Genomic DNA, 20,778 nt, shown 5'->3' with positions numbered 1-20,778 from the left:
GCAAACAGTAAAAGCATTGCTGTAAAAACAAAATATTTACCCCTGCCATGCTCACTGCCACAGTGATGGGGACCCATGGAGTCAGGTCCTTACTGGGCACAGAATGAATTCCTGCTGATGCTTGCCCACAGAGCCTCCAGCCCATAGCACATTTTATAGCCTTGCACTCTCCTTCCTCTCATTCTCCCTGCTACAGCTCAGCACGGTTCCTCCCTCTCTTTAATCAGCAAGTTTTGTTTCTCTTTTCCATGTCTGACACAACCTTCCCCTGGAAAGAAAGGAGCGTTGTTATAGGATAGTTCCTTGGTGTTACGAGGGTGCTAGATTTCAGATGTCAAGGGAAGGACTTGGGGCCTCTCGGCTGAGCTTAATATAGTATGTATTGTGAAGTTTACCCAGTATATCTGCCTTGAGGGAAATGTAAAAAAAAAAAAAAAAAGACCATTTTCTAAATAGCACTCCTAGTCAACATGTTAATTGTGAAGTGGAGTTTTAGGACTAACACATGGACTAAAGCACGAGTCTTTGTCTTTTAAACATCACCGTAGAGTCATTTAAACTCTCATCAATGAGTATGTCATTGGTGTTGGATTGGCTCCTGGGAGTGTCAGGGTACCACAGATGGACCAGATCTCACAATGGAGACGTTTTATGAGATCATCAAAGCTGTTGAAAGACAATGCAGCTTCCTCCGTCTCCAAGAACAGTGCTTGACAGTAACATCTCAGAACAGATGTTTCCACAGCCTCCACATGTTTTTATTTGGTGGCACAAAAGACTGTGTTATTCATGAAATGGTCTGTTAGAGAATTAGTTCCCCTGTGTGGGGGTCGTGGGAATATGTGTTGTATAAATTGATTTTTCTTTTGGCAGGAGACTGGCCCTTAACTCATCCAGTCTGCGAGACTGGGTTCTAACAAGTTCCAATTTTCAGGCCACAGAGTCACAGAGGATGTAGATTAATGACATGCCCCAGCATCTCCCTAGAGTGTGTCAGGCTAGTCAGACACCTTCATATCATTTATAAAATAGGAGAAGCCATGTAAAAATTACAGAACTCTGGTCTTGTAAAGCACAGGCAGAAGGTGGAGGCATCCTGTGGCTGGCTGTTTACATTGTCATCCCAATACAAGTTCATTTCTACAGCTCACGGATATTGACTTTAGATATCCATTTAAAGGGAAACTGCCATTCTGAGATACTGGCGGCGTAGAACATGTTTCACGTTCTCCTGAGACCTTGGTTAGACTATTCAGTGATGTAGAATAAGAGGGCTGGTCATTTTCATTCTGATGTCTTATTTTGCCAGTTATCCTGGTCTGTCCTTTCTACTCTGTCCAGCAGGACAGACGTCAGCTGACCCAAGGGCCATCTCTGACCTGTCACCTGCTTTTGTAAGTGTGGTCTGTTGGGATCCCAGCTGCTCTCGTTGATTGTAAATTTTCTGTGGCTGCTTTTGCACTCTGTCACCAGAGGCCACTTAGCTAGTGAAACCTAAAATATTGACAGAAAAGTGTGCCAACCCCTGCAGTAGGAAGTCACATACACACCATGACTCAGCCCATGAAGAAGACATTTATTTGATCCTAACACTCGGGTCACTGAGGCAAAGGATCACAGGGCCAGCTTAGGCTATACAGCAAGACCCTGCTTCAAAAATAACACTGAAGAAGAAAAGAAGGCACATGTAAGGTTTTTTGTTGTTGTTGTTGCTGTTGTTTTGAGACAGGGTTTCTCTGTGTAGCTTTGCGCCTTTCCTGGAACTTACTATGTAGCCCAGGCTGGCCTCAAACTCATAGAGATCCGCCTGCCTTTGCCTCCTGAGTGCTGGGATTAAAGGCATGTGCCACCGCCACCACCACCACCCAGCACATGTAAGGTTTTAGTAATTTAGATTTTGAAGTTATTTGGAGACGATAAGAACTATAAATAATTGGTGTTAAATAATCTGTCACAGGAGAGTAATTAAAACATGGCGACAAACATGAAAATCAGAATATTACAAAATGATCTGAAAAGCATTCTGAAATGAAAATAATCTTTTTCTAATGTATAGTATGTTCAGATGTTAAAGCTGTGTGTTATTTGGCTGCTGCTGTGTTTGTTTCTTCTTTTTCATTTGTGAGTGTTGGGTCTCAGAACTCCACACGTGTGCATTTCTGGCCTTCCTGAACAATGAGTGGCAAGCACAGGCAAGGCTGTGGTGTTTAAATGTTAAATTATACTTGAGAAGATTAATTGTACAAGATCATAGACACCATAGAAAAATGACTCAAGAATGCCTGAAGAACAAGGGCTATGTTGGGAGAGAAATGAATGGGGGAGTTCCATGAGGAAACCAAGAGCTAGGTGTGTGGCTCGGCAGAGCAGCTCATGCCTGGCATGCGCACACACTAGATTCTGTTCCCAAAACCGTAAGGAAGGGAAAATGACCGAGGATTGCCCAGCACACAGGAGGTCCTGGGTTTAATTTCCAGAAACACATACACACAACCATTATACAAAACACAATGTTAGGTACCATGGCAAGCAGGGAGAAAAGGAAGGGGAGGAGAAAAGGGAGGGAGGGAGGAAGGAAAGAAGGAAATATTAATTGTAAACCTTCTTATTTCATGAGCAGAAAATAGTCTACTTTGTAAAATATAGAGCACACATTGGATTGAAGAGATTTGGTGCAAACACCAAGGAGACAGCTCAGTTGGGGGAGTACTTGGAGGACCTGAGCTCAGTCCCAGACCCACAGAAAAAGACTGGATAGAATGGGCCGTTCTTGTAACCCACTTGTAACTTCCCAGTGCTGGGAAGCAGAGACTAGGACTTGCTGGCCTTCTGGTGAGCCCCATGTCACAGTGAGAGATCCTATGTCAAGCAAGGTGGATAGTACCAGAAGACACCTGAGGTTCTCTTCTGGCACACACACACACACACACACACACACACACACACACACACACACGTATGTACAAAAAGAGCAGGAAATAACTTTGTGACGTTTTTATTCAGTCTAGGTCTAGTGACTTAAACCAAATCTGTTAAAACTGATTTCCTTTTTGCCCTTTTGCTTTTTGTTTTTTGTGCGGCTACTAGAAAAATATACATAACGCGGTTTGAGCAGCTGCTAGCCACTTACTGAGAGTTTGGGATGCATACAAGTCCCACCTCATTTGGGGAAAAGCTTCCTAAAACGCTGATCGCAAATTAAACTCTAATGATAGACTTGAACAGGTGACATTTACAGATTTTCATGAAACTTTCCTGATAGATAGCTTGAATCACCTTCAGCATCCAAATCTGTAATTCCTTATGCACATAATAAATTACAAAATATAAATCACCATTGTAGGTAGTTGGGAATGTTGAGTCTCTGTCAGATGTTCCCTAGATCATAGACAAGTAAATATACAGTCTAACTCCCACAGACAACTGCTTTGGTCCCCTCACTCATCCCATAACACAAAGAGATTGTCCATCTCAGCTGGAAAGATGCTTTCAAGTGTGTATCTAATCTATTCCTTGGCTAGGCTGGCTCCTGAAAGGTAATTTTTGTGCTTGTCTAAAGTATCCCAGGGATGTGTTTTAAGTAGGCCACTCTCCTTTGTAAGCTTTTGAACTAATTCTCTCCAGAGTCAAAACTTCACCCACGTCAGAGCCATTGATCCCACCGCATCTTCACTGTCTGTCTGCCTTCCCACCTAGAGCTTTGGCATCTTTCCCAACCGCAAGGTCCATGAGCAGCGTCGGCTTCACCCCCTTGCATATATCCTGAGTCCTTCCTCCCGCCTCACTTCTCATACTCACTGGCAGCTTCACGGCAGTGGCAGAATCTCAATCTGAATCTCTTCCCATTCCGTGCCTGTGTTCCTGACCTTGCTTTGTGCTCTCTGAATTCTCTTTTAATTCTCAGCCAGGAACCTCCAGGGGTGATTTGATGTTGCTGGGCAGTCCCACTGCATCCTAAGTCCTCAGTGGGCACTTGACAGTCTCCTCTCTTTCCAACACCTCCTCTTTCAACCTCGTTCTCAGCTCATTCCTTCTCTCCAGGTCTAGCTGGAAGACTTGACTCAGGAAAGGGAGCTAAGTCCAGCTCACGCTGCTGCCCATACTGTAGCTGAAGGTGGGCAGAGGTGCCTTGTCTGGGGCGGCGGCTCTTTTTGCTGTCAGATGCTGCCTCGGAGCTACACTCCAGCCCTGATTTTATTCTATTCTAAAGATTAATTTCAAAAGATTAGTTCTACATGGTCCGGGGCCTTAGTTTTAGAAAGTAATCTTAAAACTAAATGACAAGAAAGTTTACTGCTAAAAACAAAATGAGCTGCTGTTGTTTATAGCAGCCTGCGTTTTCCCTTGGAGATCTAATGACAGCAAGCATCCATTCACGGTAATTTTAGAGCCCTGATAATAAACCCTGAATCTGAAAAGAAAAAATAAAATATGGTTTGTTTTCATTTTCACACTGATTTTCAATATTTACCTAGATTCTAGTTTAACCAAACCTTCGGACGTGATCATCCTTTTTAACGTGATACTGAATAGCAGTCTACGGCAGAGAAGAGCTGGCCTAAAGGAAGAGGATGTTGTCGCCCCGGTGACAGCTGTCCAGCATAAACATCTTACATCTCTTCTGCTTATTGTGTGTTTTAGGACAATTCAAGCTGCTGGAACAAGACCGGGATATAAAGGAGCCAGTGCAATATTTCAACAGCGTGGAGGAAGTGGCCAAAGCATTTCCTGAACGTGTGTACGTCATGGAGGAAATTACGTTCAACGTGAAGGTAGCTCTGAAGAACCAGATATTTACCCCTCACTGAGACGCTGTAACATTCAAGTGTGTAATACACTATGTGTGCACATCTGTGCCTCCTAGGAACATTCCATCCTCTCAGTGGGTGAATGCTAGCACCTGAAACACTACAGAGGGTAGAGATGACCCAACACCTGTCCACACACTGTATTTATTACCACAGTCTTTTATTAGAACTTAAAACTATTAATTTCCGAAGTAGAAATGCTTGTTTATTTTCCTCATGACTGAGACAGATATCAACAAAAAACAATTGAAAGAAAGAGGGACTTATTTTGGCTCACAGCTTGAGGGGACAGTCCCATCAGAGTGAGAAAGTCAGGGCAGCAGGAAGGAGTTCAAGGCAGCAGGCCTCATCACATCACAGTCAGGATGCAGACAGAGCGATGACTTCCCATGCTCAGCTCACTATGACTTCCCATGCTCAGCTCACTTTCTTCTTTTTATTCGGTCTGGGATCCCAGCCCATGGATTAACTGAAGTTAATCCGATGTAGAAACTCCCTCATGGACAAGCCCAGAGTCTTGTCTCCTAGCTGGTTCTTATCCTGTCATATTCATAGTCAATATTAAGCATCACAATTCCTAAGAAAATAAAAGATGTTTTTTACTTGAACCTCATCCTCCAACAGCTGTTTGACCAGAGCCTCTGATAAACTGGATTTTCCGCTCTTGGAAGCAAAAGACCTATGATGAACCAAATATCAACACTTCAGTTTTTGAAAGGAAACCAAGGGGGGAACGGAAGAGCTCACAAGCACACTTCCAGTACCTGCACCAAGACCAGCACACATCCCCTTCATTCTCTGTGGACTATTTCAGTGTACAGAGAAATCTGATGTTCAGAATCCTGCCCAAGACAGCCCAGTGTTGGCCATGCTTCCTTCACCCATCATTCTCAGAAGGATGGTGTGCTTCCATATATGAGCTAGCTCCTCTGGCCAGACTTGCTAGAACAGCAGAGCCCTCACACATGGGATCCAGTTGTACTGTTTGCACACCTGCTCCATTTTGTCACCAACCCCCACAGTCATGCCCAAACACCTTCAAGTGTCCACGTTGAAAGGATTTCCTGTTTATTTCTTTTACACAGGAAGTCAACTAAGTCAGATTCTGTGAGCAGGTCAAAAGTTAGGAGTCAGCATACCTGTTTCTTAGAACAGCAGGCTACATGAAGTGTTGGCCCAAGACAGCATCTGTGTCTCTGTGCATGAGTCATCCCACCCATACTCTTCAGGAAACACAGGACCGGGGAGCTCCCAACCAAACAAGAGGTTCTGCCCATGACGATGGCAGGGGCATGCCATTCTTCCCCACTTCTAAAGACAGTCACTGTTTTCTGTGGTTTACTATTAGACTTAGTGAGATTTTATGCTATGGGAAATCTTCTACTGAATATGATTGACTTATATACGAAAAGTCTGGTTTTTGTTTTGGTGTTGTTTTTTGTTTTTTTCAGTTCCTGCAGTGTCCATGTGTATGAGCCGACAATAGAGCAAACCTTCATCTCCACGTTCATAAGAGCATAGTCTTTGTTTTTTAACTTACTAAGATTCATTCATTCATAAACTATTGAAGCTAGGGGTTTGTGTTGGTTGGTTTTGTTTTTGAAGTTTTGTAGAGTTGGAGATTAAACTGGGGCTCTAAGCACACCAGTTGAATGTTGCCACTGAACTGCCCCAGAAAGCTGACCTTGACTTCCTGCATGTTTTAATAAGTCTAAACCTTCCCCTTAAAACTTTTATTTAAAATTAGCTAAATGAAAAAAATAAAAGTCAGGCTAACACTTTTAAATCCTTTTCTAAAAGTAATTTATCTCCTAAGTGGTGACAAGTCAGGTATAAAATCTTTTATGGCTTTTAAGATTAACATTCTATTTTTGGTCACATATTGCTCGTGTAAAATATTGTGAGACATGGTCTCATTGTGTAGCCCTAATTAGTCTAGAACTCACTATGTAGTTCAAGCTGGTCTCGAACTCACAGACATCCACCTGCCTGGGATTAAAGGCATGCACCACTATACCCTGCCTCATGTACAGTATTTTTAAAGATGTCTCTCTAGAAGCTTTTTTAAAGTTTTTTGTTAAATCATTAAATGCAGGCTGGGGAGGCAGCTAAGTTGATAATATGTTTGCTGTGGTTTAAGGACCTGAGATTGATCTTCAGTATTCATATAAAAGCTAGGCATGGCCGTGCATGCCAGTAAGTAATCTGTGCTGGAGAGGCAGACGGGAGGGTTTCTGTCAGCCAAGCCAATGGACGACTTCTATGTTCAGTGAGAGATCCTGGCTCAAAAGATAAGGTAGAGAGTGATAGAGGAAGATAACCAGCATTGACCTCTTACACACACACACACACACACACACACACACACACACACACACACACTCTCACACTTATATAAGCAAACATAAACATACACAACACACAAAAAAATGTGTGTGTCATAGAGGTGCCACTTACAAGTTTGAGGGCACAGATTAGTGTAGGAAACGTGAGCTTAGAACATCCAGAGCTGAATGGGCTTTGCTTGAGTTCCAAGCTGTACAAGCATCAATATTTGATATCTTATAGAGTTATTTAATACTTACGACTTTTAAGAGCCATCACATCAAGTTTGCGTCAGTCATTGAAATGTTCCCTTCTATTTGAAGAACCATTGGTAGAAAGCCCTTGGCAAATTTGTATAATGAAACATACAGAACGTTGTGTGCTTAGAAACTGCACCCAAGTAAGTGAATGAACTGAAGATAGTTGTAGGAATGTGGACTGCTACCCGAAAGGAAGTTCAGTGCTGGGAATCACGTCTTAACTAACAATAGACATGGTAATGGTGTTGTGTGCAGACTGGGGAAGTAAAGAATGCCATGTTTGGTTATTGCGTCCCCTGGAGAAAGAACAAAATGAAAAATAGCACTACCTAGCCTCAGATGGAAGCTGTTTTCCAAGAAGAAGATTTTGGTGGGAGGATTGTTTTTCGATAAATTTAAACCTACATAGAGAAATTTCACCCTTTATCTTCCCATTCACAAATGAAATAGGTACCAGGAAGATGGCTCAATGGCTAAAGCCCTTGCCAGAGTTCAGATCCCTGGAACCTTCATAAATGCCAGGTGGGCATGGTAGCCCACCTGTGATTCCAGCCTCAGAAAGCGGAGACAGTGGATCCCCAGCAAGCTGGTCATCACTAGTCATAGCAGTGAGCTCTGCTTTTGACTGAGAGTTCCTGGCTCAGTGAACAGGTAGAAGAATGGTCATACATGATTCTTAACATCAAGCTCAGGCCTCCATATGTATATATGCATTCATGTGTGTGCTTGCATACACATACATGAAAATAGGAAAAGAAAAAGAATGGCATAAACTAGGCCATATAAGATACACTATTGAAATTTTTTGTAGTTATGAATTCATGAGTAACATGCATAAATATTCATTTTTATTGAGTCCAAAATTGAAATATATTGTAATAATTTGAAGTAATACCAAATATCTTAACGTAATAGTAACTCAAGGTTGGAAATACATCTCAGTAGTAGAGTCTTGCCTAGCATGTGTTAGGCCCTGAGTTTACTCCTCAACACTGCAAAAATAATAAATCATAAGAACAGCAATCTTACTTCTGTCTTTTGTCTAAGACTATAGTAAAATTTTAATTAAGTACAGTGGATTGTATCGTGACTATCTGCACTTACTTAGAAATGAAGTGTCTTTGTTTCATTTTATACTTGATACCGAGTCTTAGGTTGCAGCCCAGGCTGGCCTTGAGCTCACAGCAATCCTCCTGCCTTAGCTGCCTAGGACTGAAGTATAGGTGGGCTACCACACTCACCAAGCATTTCTTCTAGCCTGAAAATTAATAAAGAAAACTTGTCTTTAAAAGATACCTTGGTACATTTAACAATGTTGACCTGGTTGCCCCATCATTGGTGAACTGCACAAAACGAGTTCCTATGCAATATTTAACTGGTTAACTAGCAAATGTATTTTGAACTCCTACTGTCTGTCCAGGACTGTTCTCAATGAGTATGCAGGTGCCCATCTTCAGGGAGACAGCCTAGTAGGAGAGGAAGACAATAAATAAGCAAATGTATATTCTAACTCCAAGTAGAAATGTGGTGTGTAGCTGGCAACATGGATTTTGAGTTTGGAGAAAGGTTGAAGTGGGGGTGTACATGTATAGCCCCTCACCTTTGGAGGGTATTTGAAACCCTGGGTCTAGTTGCATTGACCAGCAGCAGCAGCTGCTTTTAGTGGCAGGTGATTTGGTTCCTGGGGCGCATTGGCGGTGTCTGTATGTAACTTTGTCGTGATTAGGAGATGGAGGAAGTTCTTGGCACCCAGTGTGTAGAGGCCGGGATGCTCCTGAGCGTTTACTGTGCACGGCAGTGAAGAGTTGTTCATTCCACAATTAGGACCCAGACTGAGAAACCATAACCTAGAGAGCAGAGAGCAGAGGGCTAGGGCCTGAGCCCTGGAGCACCGCAGCGTCCGGAAATCAAATTGAGGAGAAAGAAATGAGCCCTCAGCGAGGTAAATGCCAGAGGGAACTTGTGCTGTCCTCGAAGCCAGGTTTCCAGGACAAACGAGCCACTGAGCCATACAAAACCTGACATGGTTGTGCATGCCTGTCATCTCAGCTCATGAGAAGTGGAGGCAGGAGAATCAGAAGTTCAAGATCATGTTCAGTTACATAGTAAGTTCAAGGTCAGCCTGGGCTATGGGAGACCCTGTCTCAAAAACAAAAGAACTAAAGCATGCCGTGTTTTTAGAAAAGCATTCCTCCACCAGCCTTCATAACATTTTTTTTCCTGTATCTGTCAGCTTTTGGTGTCCGTGATGAAAAATTTTATTATTATTTATGTATGTGTGTGCACATGTGCCCAGGGAGGCCAGAAGTGGGAGTCAGACCTTCTGGAGCTGGAGTTACAAGAGGTCATAAGCTGCTGATGCTGGTGGTGGGTTCTGAGAACCAAATCCAGGTCCCCTGGAAAGCACCAGGGGCTCTAAATGGCTGAGCTGTTTGTCTAGCCTCTCCTCTGTCTCTTGACATTAAACCAGCCACACCTGGGGCTGGAGAGCTGGCTCAGCAATTACGAGTGCACACTGCCTTTGCAGAGGACCCAAGTTCAGTTCTCACCACCCACATCAGGCAGCTCAGAAGCACCTGGAACCCTAAATCCAGGGATCGAGCACCCTCTTCTGGCCTCTGTGGGCTCCTGCCTTCAAGCGTGCAAACACATACACCCCTAAAAAAATGAAATCTTAAAAAACAAAACCAGCCACTTGACTGTGTTCACCCCATATGTCTCTCTCTAAATAAAGCCACCATGGTCTGAGGCTGTGGAGTTGCTCAGGTACTGGGTTCAGAGCTGAGCTCAGCCTCACCCACAGACAGTAAGTGTGACCACGGACACGCTGCACAACCCCTGGGGCTTCCAGTATCTTCACCCGCACGATGGAGTGAGACCGCCCGCCTTAGATGTGGGCTGTAAGAATTAAATGAAGCCGTGCCGGCCAGTCCTTTTTAAGTATCTAGTATGGGAGTTAGTGGGCCATGGGCTATGGACAGGCCCATGTTTCTGTATATGCTTCGTCTGTTTACATGTTGCCTGTGGCTTCCTTCACCTCAGCAGCAGTGCAGCAGAGACCCTGTGGCTCCCAAAGCCCCTAAGGAAAACCCTGCCAGTCCCTGTTGCAGAACATTCAATCATACTAAATTGTCTCTCATTTTAAAAGAATTCTCCCCACACATTATTTCACTTCCACTTTATTTAATACTTCACAGCCATTGTCTTCATTAAGCACTCCATATAGAGAAGCTAGTTTTTGTCACTGATTCAAAATTACCCCTTTATTCCAATATCTTTAGGAGACATTACACTAATAGCTAGTGAATTATTTGAAATGTCTTCAGCCTTTCAAACTCAGCCCAGTGCTGATGAGAAATTTTCCCACACATGCATACTTGCCATCAAAATAATGACTAACCAATTAGGTTTTAATTCACATTCTGTCCTTATTGCTGCATCTGGAGAGGGGTGGGGGAAGAAAGGCAGCTTCGACTTGGCATTGGATCTGAGCTATCTTGTTCTCACTGCTGCCCCTAAAAGCTTTAAAATTACTTCCAAGTCTAAGAGGGTGGTACTTCTCTAACCTGGTTGCTCTCATACTGCTTTTAGTTCCAGCCTGTGAGGTCTGGCTATCGGTTGTCTCAATAGACACTTCCTCAGAAGCAAAATGACAAGTTGGCATTACCTCAAATAAAGTGACCCACTCAGACATGTGAAGTTTTGGTCAGATGTGGACAGTCACCCTCTCTGTTTGCCCAGACCTCATAGAAAGATCTTCTGATTGTTGTGTTTAGGATGTGCTACATCAAAGATATCTTAGTTAGGGTTTCTGTTGCTGTGGTAAAACACCATGATCAAAAACAACCTGAGCTATGCCAGCTGCCAAGCAGAGAAGTAATCAATACTCCTACAAGCTGTAAAGCCTGTGAACCATAACAATGACCAACATGGCAAGATATCCACAATGCTGTAATAGTGACATATATATTTTTAGGGATGACTAACAGTTGTCCAAATGAACTTAAGGTCCACTCAATGGGATGGAGGGAATTTATTGCTTGGTTCTTTAGACTTAGCCAACTACTCATGATGAGAGAGGTCCTAGACCTTCAAGGAGAAACCTACACTACTATTTTCAAAAGTCAGTATAATTTTTAACTGTATTCTTTACACTTATCCTTATATCCACAGATAAGTATAGCTCTCATCCCTCATCAAAGAAGCCTTTTTTGTTTGTTTGTTTGTTTGTTTTGGAGCAGACAGAGGCTACTAGAGAGATCCACAATTGGTCAGAAAGCAGGGAATAAGTGATCAAGGAATGTCCAGCACCAACTGGTACATCTACAACATAGTCCCTATACCTAAGGCTCAGGGAACATCTTGGTAGAGGGGGCAGAAAGACTGTAAGAGCTGGGGGGCTAGGATGGTTGCTCTAAGATAGTTGTTTTTTTCAAATGAAGGAAAGGAAAGTGTGTATTTCCTCGTACAAGTTGTAGTCTACCATCCAGGGATTCAAGACAAGAACACAAGGCAGAAATCTAGAGGCAGGAGCTCTTGCAGAGGCCATGGATAAAGGCTGTTTACTGGCTTGCTCCCCATGGCTTGTTCAACCTGCTTTCTTATACCATCTAGGACTACCAGCCGAGGAGTGGTACTGCCCACAGTAAGCTGGGCCCTCCCACATCAATCTTCAGTCAAGAAAATGTACTACAGACTTGCCAACAGGCATATCTTATGAAGACATTTTCTCAGTTGAGAGTCCCTCCTTGCCTGTGTTGGGTTGACAAACTTGTCAGGACAGGGATCATTGCCAAACAACAGAGCTGCTATAGTGTGGGGGCAAGGATCTTGGGATTTCTATTTTTTTAGAAAGGTAGAAATAATAATTACATCTACTTGTAAGGGGCAGGTGGTGCTAGATGTGGTTGAAGAGTGTGAAGTGATAGGCATATAATGATCAAATCAAGCTGGCTAGCATCCATTACCTCACATTTTAGTCCTTCCTCCTGTCCAGCTAGAATGATGAACAGCTCAGCATCCCTAATCCCCACCCTCTGGGAATGTCCCATTCTGTCCCCGGCTACTTGTTTGATTTTGTTTTCCACATAAAAGTGAGAACATGCAATACTTGTCTTTGTGTGTCCAGCTTATTTGACTAAGTGTAGTGTCCAGAATTGTCTGTGTTGTCAGAAATGACATTCTTTCCTTTCCTTTTCTCTTAATTCTCTTAATGATAATCTGTCCAGGGGTGCCTTTTTCTAAATAGGTAACTAATCATGTAAGAACCATAGGAACTAATTGATAATTTCTTGATACTGATAAATGTGCTCAAGAATCAAATATTCAAATACTGTAAACAACCCAACAGCGTGAGGAGTTTGAGTTTTTGTAGCCATAGATTTTAGATCTGAGGGAGGAAGTGGTCTTTAGACATCACTTAGTCTTCTTCCCTTTAGCAGATAAAAAAACTAAGAAGCAAATGCCTTAGTTTGTTGTAGAATATTATTTTAAGGTATGTTACTTTTGCTTATGTTGCATTTGTTACTTTGCCTATCTAAAACACCTGATGGTCTAATAAAGAGCTGGGTGGTCAATAGTGAGGCAGGAGAAAGGATTATAGGGGTGATTGTCTGTGCTTTACCCCTGAAGTACCACCCCTAGTAGGCAGCAGGTAACTGCTAGGTACCTATCAAGCCTGTACTCCTACACACACGTGTGAATACCATCTTAGTACAGGGACACATGGATACAGACATGAACAGTACACACCAAGCGTTCACCCATGCCTATAAATGTACACATACACACAAACACAGACCATTCCATAGATAGCCCTGCATATTGGCATTAAGGGAACATCAGGAGCCTCAGGGAGAGGCACCCACTAAGGATATGTGGGGCTGGCAGGCAAAGAGAATAAATAGGAGAAATCTGGGAAGAAAGATCAAGAAAAAAGAGCAGGAGACAAGAAGGAGGAGGACATCAGGGGCCAGCCACATAGTAAGAATGAAAATAAGATATACAGAAGTAAGAAAAGGTAAAAGCCCAGAGCCAGGAGTTAGATGGGATCAGTTAAGAAAAGCTGGTAAGAAACAAGCCAGGCTAAGGCCAGGCATTTATAATTAAGAATAAGCCTCTGTGTGTGATTTATTTGGAGCTGGGTGATGGGCCCCCCAAAAGAGCAAAGGGCCCTGAATAACCAAAGAGTCAAAAGAGCAAGAGTCGAAAAAACAACCAACAACATTAGTTGACTTCAGTGACTCAAAACAGTCAGCCATGTCTAGAATGGATTCCAGGTCTCCTAGTCCAACCCAGCCACCCTTATGCTCTGCCTCATTCTATCTGTGTGCTTGAGGTGGGACTTGGTTGTAATCTGAGCATACTTTCCATTGCCCCAGGAGCTTGTGCAGTTGATCCACCTTCTTTTAGGCTGGATGTGGTAGTACACACCTGTAATCCCAGCCAACCTTGGCAGAGACATCAAGCATACCCAGCTGAGGCAGGATGAGTTCAGGTCACCCTCAGCTAACTAGTGAGTTTAAGGGACAGCCTGATTGTCACTTTGTTTTGTTTTGGGAGTATAGTTCAGTGCTACTCACTGTTCCTAATTTGAATAACACTCCAGGTTACTGGCTTGGTAATTCAGAGACCTAATGCCCCTGTGTTTGAAGTGTCTAATGTTAGTGAGGGCATTCTTCCTGGGATTGTTCAAAATAGGTTAGCGCTGATTTGCTCCAGCATTTATCTCCAGAATCTTGAAGCCTGGGTAATCTAGACAACCAACATTCAGGGTAGCTGTGAATTTTAACAAAGTGCTTTCCAAAATGAGTGTGATTCCCTTTCAGTCTCTTAAAGTAACCTTTTCTGTCATTTAAAATTAAGGAAATTTAAATGTACCTTCATCTCCTGCTTTAAAATCTGTTGACACTCTCTTGAAATGTTTGACTTTTGCTTTAGGGAGACCCTCCATCCTGATAACTCAGTATCTTACAGTCCCATCTGAGTCATTTGAGGCGCCCCTGTGTCTGTTGGAACACCTGCCTTAAATACTCCCTTTTCCAGTTTTACTTCCTGTCTCTGATCTGCTGGGCTGGGAATTGGGAACCACATTGGATAGTTTTGATTGGCACAGAAGACCGCACTGGCTTTTCTACCAAACCTCACAGATTGACATGGCCTTTCTGGTGGTCACTGCGAGCCTCCTTGGCACACAGCCTCGTTCTCGACTCCACACCACAGAGGTCAGAAAGGATGGACAGCTATGCATTCAATGTAGGCTTTGTCAGGTGGAAAGGAAAGATTCTGAGATAACAAGTACATTTTAAACATAGCCAAGTTTTGTTTGCTCATTTTAAAAATCACATGGTTTCCTTAGAATGAGTCAGATGTCATATTGTCAAGACTCGTGGAGGATACAAGCTGGGTACAATTATGGGCTTGATTATTTTAGTGTTTGAAGACCATTCGATGCTTTTTTTGTTGTTGTTTGCTGAGACTTTGTGAACTCCTCTGAGAACCTGCCAGTTGGCAAAGCCATCTGCCATGCCGTCACCACTAAGTCAGGGCCATTGTGCTTGCCATCCCTCTCTAGTTCTTGTTAGACACACACACACACACAACACACACACACACACACACACACACACACACACACACACACACACACACTCAATCAATCAATACTTACCTTAACTCTTAAAGCACTAGTTGTTGCCATTTTCCCAGAAGACAGCTGTATTTGTAGTTTTGGATCTCAAACATTGTGTATTTAATCTATACATGTTTGTGAGATCAATTATTGCTATTAAGAATCAGAATTTCTTTTTTTTAAAATTTTACCACAATGATTACTTTATTGAAGCAAAGAAATAAGCCTAACTTCAAAGGACTCCCCGCCCCCCATTGTCACTCATAACTCAGGTCTTCATTAAGAAACTGCAGGTTAAGTTGACCTTCTGTTGCTGCTGTTTAGCCCTTCTGTTTCATTATTTGGTTATTAGAGACACACTGCCTACTGCCGAGAGAGGGGAGTCGGGAGGGGAGAGGGAGGCGGGGAGGATATGTCTGTGTGTCTGTGCCCGTGTGCACACTTTACATCAGTGGTTTAGAGTGACGTGGAGGTATTAATTCTGAGTGGCATTATGAGCAGTAAAAGCCTGATCGTTTCCTGGATTAGACCTATTAGAGTTGTTTAGATAACACACTTTGAATTACTTCCTCTCAGGAAACATTGAAACTGGAAATGTTAACCAGGCTCACATACCAAAGCACTTAGACACAGCACGTTGTTTCTTTTGCAGTTAAAAAAAAAATTAAAGGAAAGAAATTAGGCAAATAAATCACATGCATGGAAACCTAAGATGATGTCAGGCTCCGTGGCCAGAGGAAGAGCATTTCTCTGTGGGATTCCTCCTCTGTCCCAGGCACTGACCACAGGGTGGTTAGTGTCATAACTTATGCTGGACTAATTGCCAGCATTCATGATGGCACCAGAGTTGGAGGCACAGAACTGTAACCTGTGCCCACAGGCATTATGCATTTTATATGTGGAAAGAGGGCTGGATTACCAAGCACACAGACACGGTGGAGGCAGAAGTGTTGAGTGTGCCCAGATAGTGACATTTCCTAAGGAAAGCTTTGCTCTGTTGAATCTGTGCCCATCCTGTCTGCTCCACATCTCAGACGCTGCCTGAAATCCTCTTTCAGTGCAGTTCATGGAGGACGCTTCTCAACTTGTAATTTTTTCATTCTAGAAAGTGTGTGCTTGTAAAGGTAAGTTAGGAAAAAGTAGAAGGCACAAATTAATTGCATAGGAAGGAACATATGCTTTACAGACAGGGGATGGGGGGGTGGTTCCATGGTAGAGTGCTTGCCTAGCATGCGCAAAGTACTGGGTTCAGTCCTCAGCACTGCTGTGGGGGAGGGGAGGTAGAAAGAGAAAGGTTTTCTATTTCTTCAGGTTTGAGAAGCATTACTGATTCCCCAACTACTAACTGAAGATGGTTTGTTACCCAGTGAAAGAGAAACAGACGTAGAGAGAGACTCAAATCATGAGCCCCATGTCTTCAGAAGCCCCGGGTTTTTCACAAGACTAAGAAGGAAGTGTAGCGATTACGCGGAGAGCTTCGCACACCAGTCTGTTCTAAATCAGGAAATCCTGACTCATTCCCTTTGGGGTATGTCTGTAATGATACTTCAGGCTCTATACCGACATTAAGTTTTATTTCGAAGTGACACGTTGGATAACAGCTTGAGCTCTCTTCAGCACACGGAATGCTTAGAGGGAGTGGTTTGGGCTTGGAAACAGCAGTGGACGCACACTTCCCCGTGTGAAAACACAGGGCTATGAAAGGTGAATGTGATACAGCGTGTAAGTCGAGTGTCCTTGAGAAAAGGAATGGCTATGCTGCCTTTGTTTTCTGAGTACCTCTGCATGCCAGGAACTATGGGTGGTTGTCCATGTGTGTTCATTTAGCCAGCAGAATAAATACAGGTGAAGAGAGAAGCACTAAGAAGTTAAACACTTTGTCTAACGTCACTTCCTGTTTCAGGCAGGGCTCAGACTCAGCTTGTGGTTTCATGGTTGTGTTAACTAGTACTATTGTACCAACTAAATTCCAAAGGCCAGGGTCTCCTCCATGATTGGCAAGATTTTGTAGAAAAGAACATGATACGTAGTTTAGAGTTTGTGGATCATGGAGCTGCTTGCACATACTCAAACACTGCCTTTGTCAGGACAAAGCAGCCATGGACGAGATGTAGACAGATTGGTGTGACAATGTCCTCATAAAGTCAGATGGTCGGCTGGATTTCCACCACGGACAGTAATTTGCTGGCCTTTGATCTGCACGCATGGTTGCAAGTTTAACTAGGTGCTAGCTAAAATCAAAAGCCGTAGATATATAGATATATAGATATATCTATATTAAAAGTTCAGATGAATGGTGGAGGATTCCTGAGACCGAAGTCAAGAAAATAAGATGACTAAAACCCTGAAACTACAGATCCTGAAGAAAGTTGGGGCTAGAAAGGGAGCTCGTGACTCATGTGTGTGCTGTGTAAGCATGAGGAACTGAATGGGTCCCTAATACTTGTGTAAAAAGCCAGGCATGATGGCACGTGCTGTATTCCAAGCTCTGGGGAGACAGATAAGCAAAGATCCCTGGGGCTGCTGACCAGCCAGCCTCGTCTACTTGGTGAGCCTTGGATACCACAAAAGGGGAGGGTGGCTCCTAGGGAACAACACCTAGGGTTGACCTCTGGTCTCCACATTGCTCCCACACATGCATGTGCACCCATGGATGTACACAACATGCACCTGTGCAGGATCACGAGTGTGGCACAATCACATCAGTAGTTAGCAGACTCGTAGTGTTGGGCTCATAGGAACTGTCATATGCAGCTTCTTGGACAGTCAAATTATTTCAAATAAATATTCTTACCCTTACTCTATTGTCGAAGCAAAGAATCTATTTAGGACAGGTAGGTAAATACTGACTGAAAGAAAACAGAGACTAGTCTTTAAAACATAATAATACTTCTGTGAGTCACCCAAAATGGACTTTAAACCCCTGCGTGAAGCACCATTAAAATAAGATTGTGTTGGCATCAGGTATTTACAATGACTCCTCTGGAAAAATCCAGTTCACCATGGAAACACCAGAGTTGTTTGTTTTTTATAGTACTAATGTTGATTGACAAATTGCTTATTCTAGCAATTAAAATTACACAGAGATGACTTGTAATGATAAGTTATTTACAGAGATGTCTCTGCCTAGTTTTTCTAGAGGCACACTGGCATTTGCTACTCGGGAACCAGTGTGAACATCATAGATCACTTCAAGCAGACACTTTTTATTGGCAAAGAAAAAGTTCAGTCTCGATGAACATTAAGACTGATACCAGACCTAATAGAGACAGACTAATAAAACTGTAGGCCATTCTCCTCTGTGACTAAAATCTATAAACCATAAAGCAAACACTATCAGAGGTGCACCATGATCGTGTATAAATTATTTCAAGCATGTAGTCATTTGAGAACTTGGGAATCTACTGCTGGAATCATAAAGTAGTTCACTGAAATTTTAAAAAATCATGACCATAGTACTGGATAGTGAAATAGCAATTGATTTAAAAATTAGTTTGTAGAAACTTAGAAAACCAAAAATTGGAAGGTGAATTGCTCCTGTGGTGACAACTATCTCAGGCCAGTGTGTTTCTCATGGTTGTATACTGAAATGCTGAGCGCAGTCATGTGACACCTCAGCAGCCTAAAACACTCACTCCCCCACCACCGTGTCAGTAGAAAGAACAGGTGAAAACTGAAAAGTTGAAGATTGTTGTTTTCATCACTTACGTAAGATATAATCTCAAACTCCAAGAGAACCGCTTGGAGGGAAACTTAAGATTGGGGCTGGAGAGAAGACTCAGCTGTTGGGAGCCCTTGCTGCTCTTCCACAGCATCCAGGTTACCAGGGTGCCAGCCCATGGGGGAACTGACAGGCACCTGGAGCTGCAACACCCTCTTCTGACCTCTGCAGACTCACACATGCATGTATGCGTACATCTACATATAACACACATAAACAAAAACAAAAGTCTTCTAAAAATAACTTAATTCTGTTAATTTCTATGTAGTGAGACACAGAGAATAGCAACAAAATGTACGCCAGCCAACTATGAGTAACTAAATTGTATTGTTTTCTTATTTCTCTTTATTTCACTTGAAAACAGTCTTTCAGCCTTTCTTTGTCTCTCAGGTGAATGACTGAGGTATAGTTCAGTGGAAGAGCACTTGCCTGCTTGATACCCGGGTTAGATTCCTGCACAAGGGAGAGAGTGGGGAAAAGAGGCTGAATGTTTCTCGGGTTGGGTGTGTCTGATAGTTCATGATTAGATTCAGTAATAGCTGGGAATATAAACTCATGAGCACCTCGGGGTACAGATTTGATCTACATCTCCTGGGTGTTGTTAATTTTGATCTTTCGGTCAAGGCTGGTCCAGCTTCTTCACTGTCTTTTCCACTTTGTCCTCTTTGAAGTTACAATCATCCTAGGGCAGAGGTTCTCAAGCTTCCCAACGCTGTGACCCTTTAATACAGTTTCTCATACTGTGGTGACCCCAACCATAAAATAACTTCCATTGCTACCTCATAACTATAACTTGCTAGCATTATGAACTGTAATGTAAACATTTTGGAGATAGATGGTTGCAGTCCACAGGTTGAGCACCACTGTTCCAGAGGAAGATGTTTAAGGCCATACGTAGGCCTGGTTTTTTAATATTTTTATTTGCTCTTTGACAACTTCATGCCTGTATATAATGCATTCTTACTACATTCTCTGCCATTACCCTGCCTTACCTCCTCCCCACACACTCTTGGACCCCTTCCTAACTTCCTGACAAGTGCCCTCTTACTTTTATATTTGTCTTTTTGCTGATGTTCCACTGTGCTTAATTATGATTGTTCTCATGAGCATGGACGTGGGATTATTTGCTGGCTTGTGGGTAACTTACCAGTGGCTATACCACTGGAGAAAATTCCTCCTCCTCCTCCTCCTCCTCCTCCTCCTCCTCCTCCTCCTCCTCCTCCTCCTACTCCTCCTCCTCCTCCTCCTACTCCGGCAGCTGCCAGCTGGCAGTAGCTCCTTGGGTGAGTTGCTCTTTATTCAAGCCTTTCTAGTGTGTCGCCTATAAATGACTGTGAAGTGGTAAGGGCAAAATCAAGATTCCTCCATTCCCATGATTCCTACACATTTGCCGGCTTCCCCCATCTGTTTGTGGTTTTGGCTGTCAGTATAAACCTTGTCCTGTTTCCTTCGGTAGATTTATTGTGTTATATAATTTATTATGCTTATTGTGATTCTCAGTTTGTCCCAGATTTTGTCAGTGGGAGCTAAGTCAGGCCATCTCCTGTTCTCTGGACATACCCTCATCATCTTATAAGCACAATGTTTCCTAGCACAACAGGATATCCCACGCTCATCTTGCACCCCCAGCTCACCTTAGAGTCCTTATTTCTTCAAAGAGCCCTGGGTCCTGTTGGGTGCTAGGTTTGGGATATAAGAAGAGAGAATGACGGAGAGAGAGACTGTGTGTACCTGTGTGTGTTTGTGTGTCTGTGTGTGCCTGTGTGTCTGTGTGTCTGTCTCTATGAGTGTCTATGTGTTTTTTTGTCAGAGTGTATATAGGTATATGTCTTCTGATAGCTCTAATTCTAAACCAGCTTGCAAGGAGTTCTTTTTCACTCTTCCTGTTTTTTATGAAGTTATTTCTGCCTCTTCTTTTGTAGTAAAACTGCAGCTTTCTTCTTTAGGCTTTTATTGCATTGTTTGTATGTGTGCGTTGACACACTCACAGCAGTGCCTGTGTGGAGATCAGAAGAAAACATGCAGGAGTCATTT

The 20,778-nt window shown here is 43.0% G+C and overlaps 1 protein-coding gene across 2 annotated transcripts in view; it reads left to right on the top strand.

The window, feature by feature from the left end:
• Garem1 (GRB2 associated regulator of MAPK1 subtype 1) overlaps window positions 1–20,778 on the top strand; it is a 178,073-nt gene that overhangs the window by 127,927 nt on the left and 29,368 nt on the right. For both annotated transcript variants that reach the window (XM_052741629.1, XM_052741630.1), the window contains exon 3: window positions 4,642–4,772. In XM_052741629.1, coding sequence (XP_052597589.1) covers window positions 4,642–4,772 — 131 coding nt within the window. The remainder of the gene's footprint in view (window positions 1–4,641; window positions 4,773–20,778) is intronic.

The sequence above is a fragment of the Peromyscus californicus genome, unplaced genomic scaffold (genome assembly GCF_007827085.1).
Source record: "Peromyscus californicus insignis strain IS unplaced genomic scaffold, ASM782708v3 Scaffold_17__1_contigs__length_78620276, whole genome shotgun sequence".
NCBI classification, from domain to species: Eukaryota; Metazoa; Chordata; class Mammalia; order Rodentia; family Cricetidae; genus Peromyscus; species Peromyscus californicus.
The sequence above is the reverse complement of the archived record's forward strand: the minus strand, read 5'-3'. Positions and strand labels throughout refer to the sequence as shown.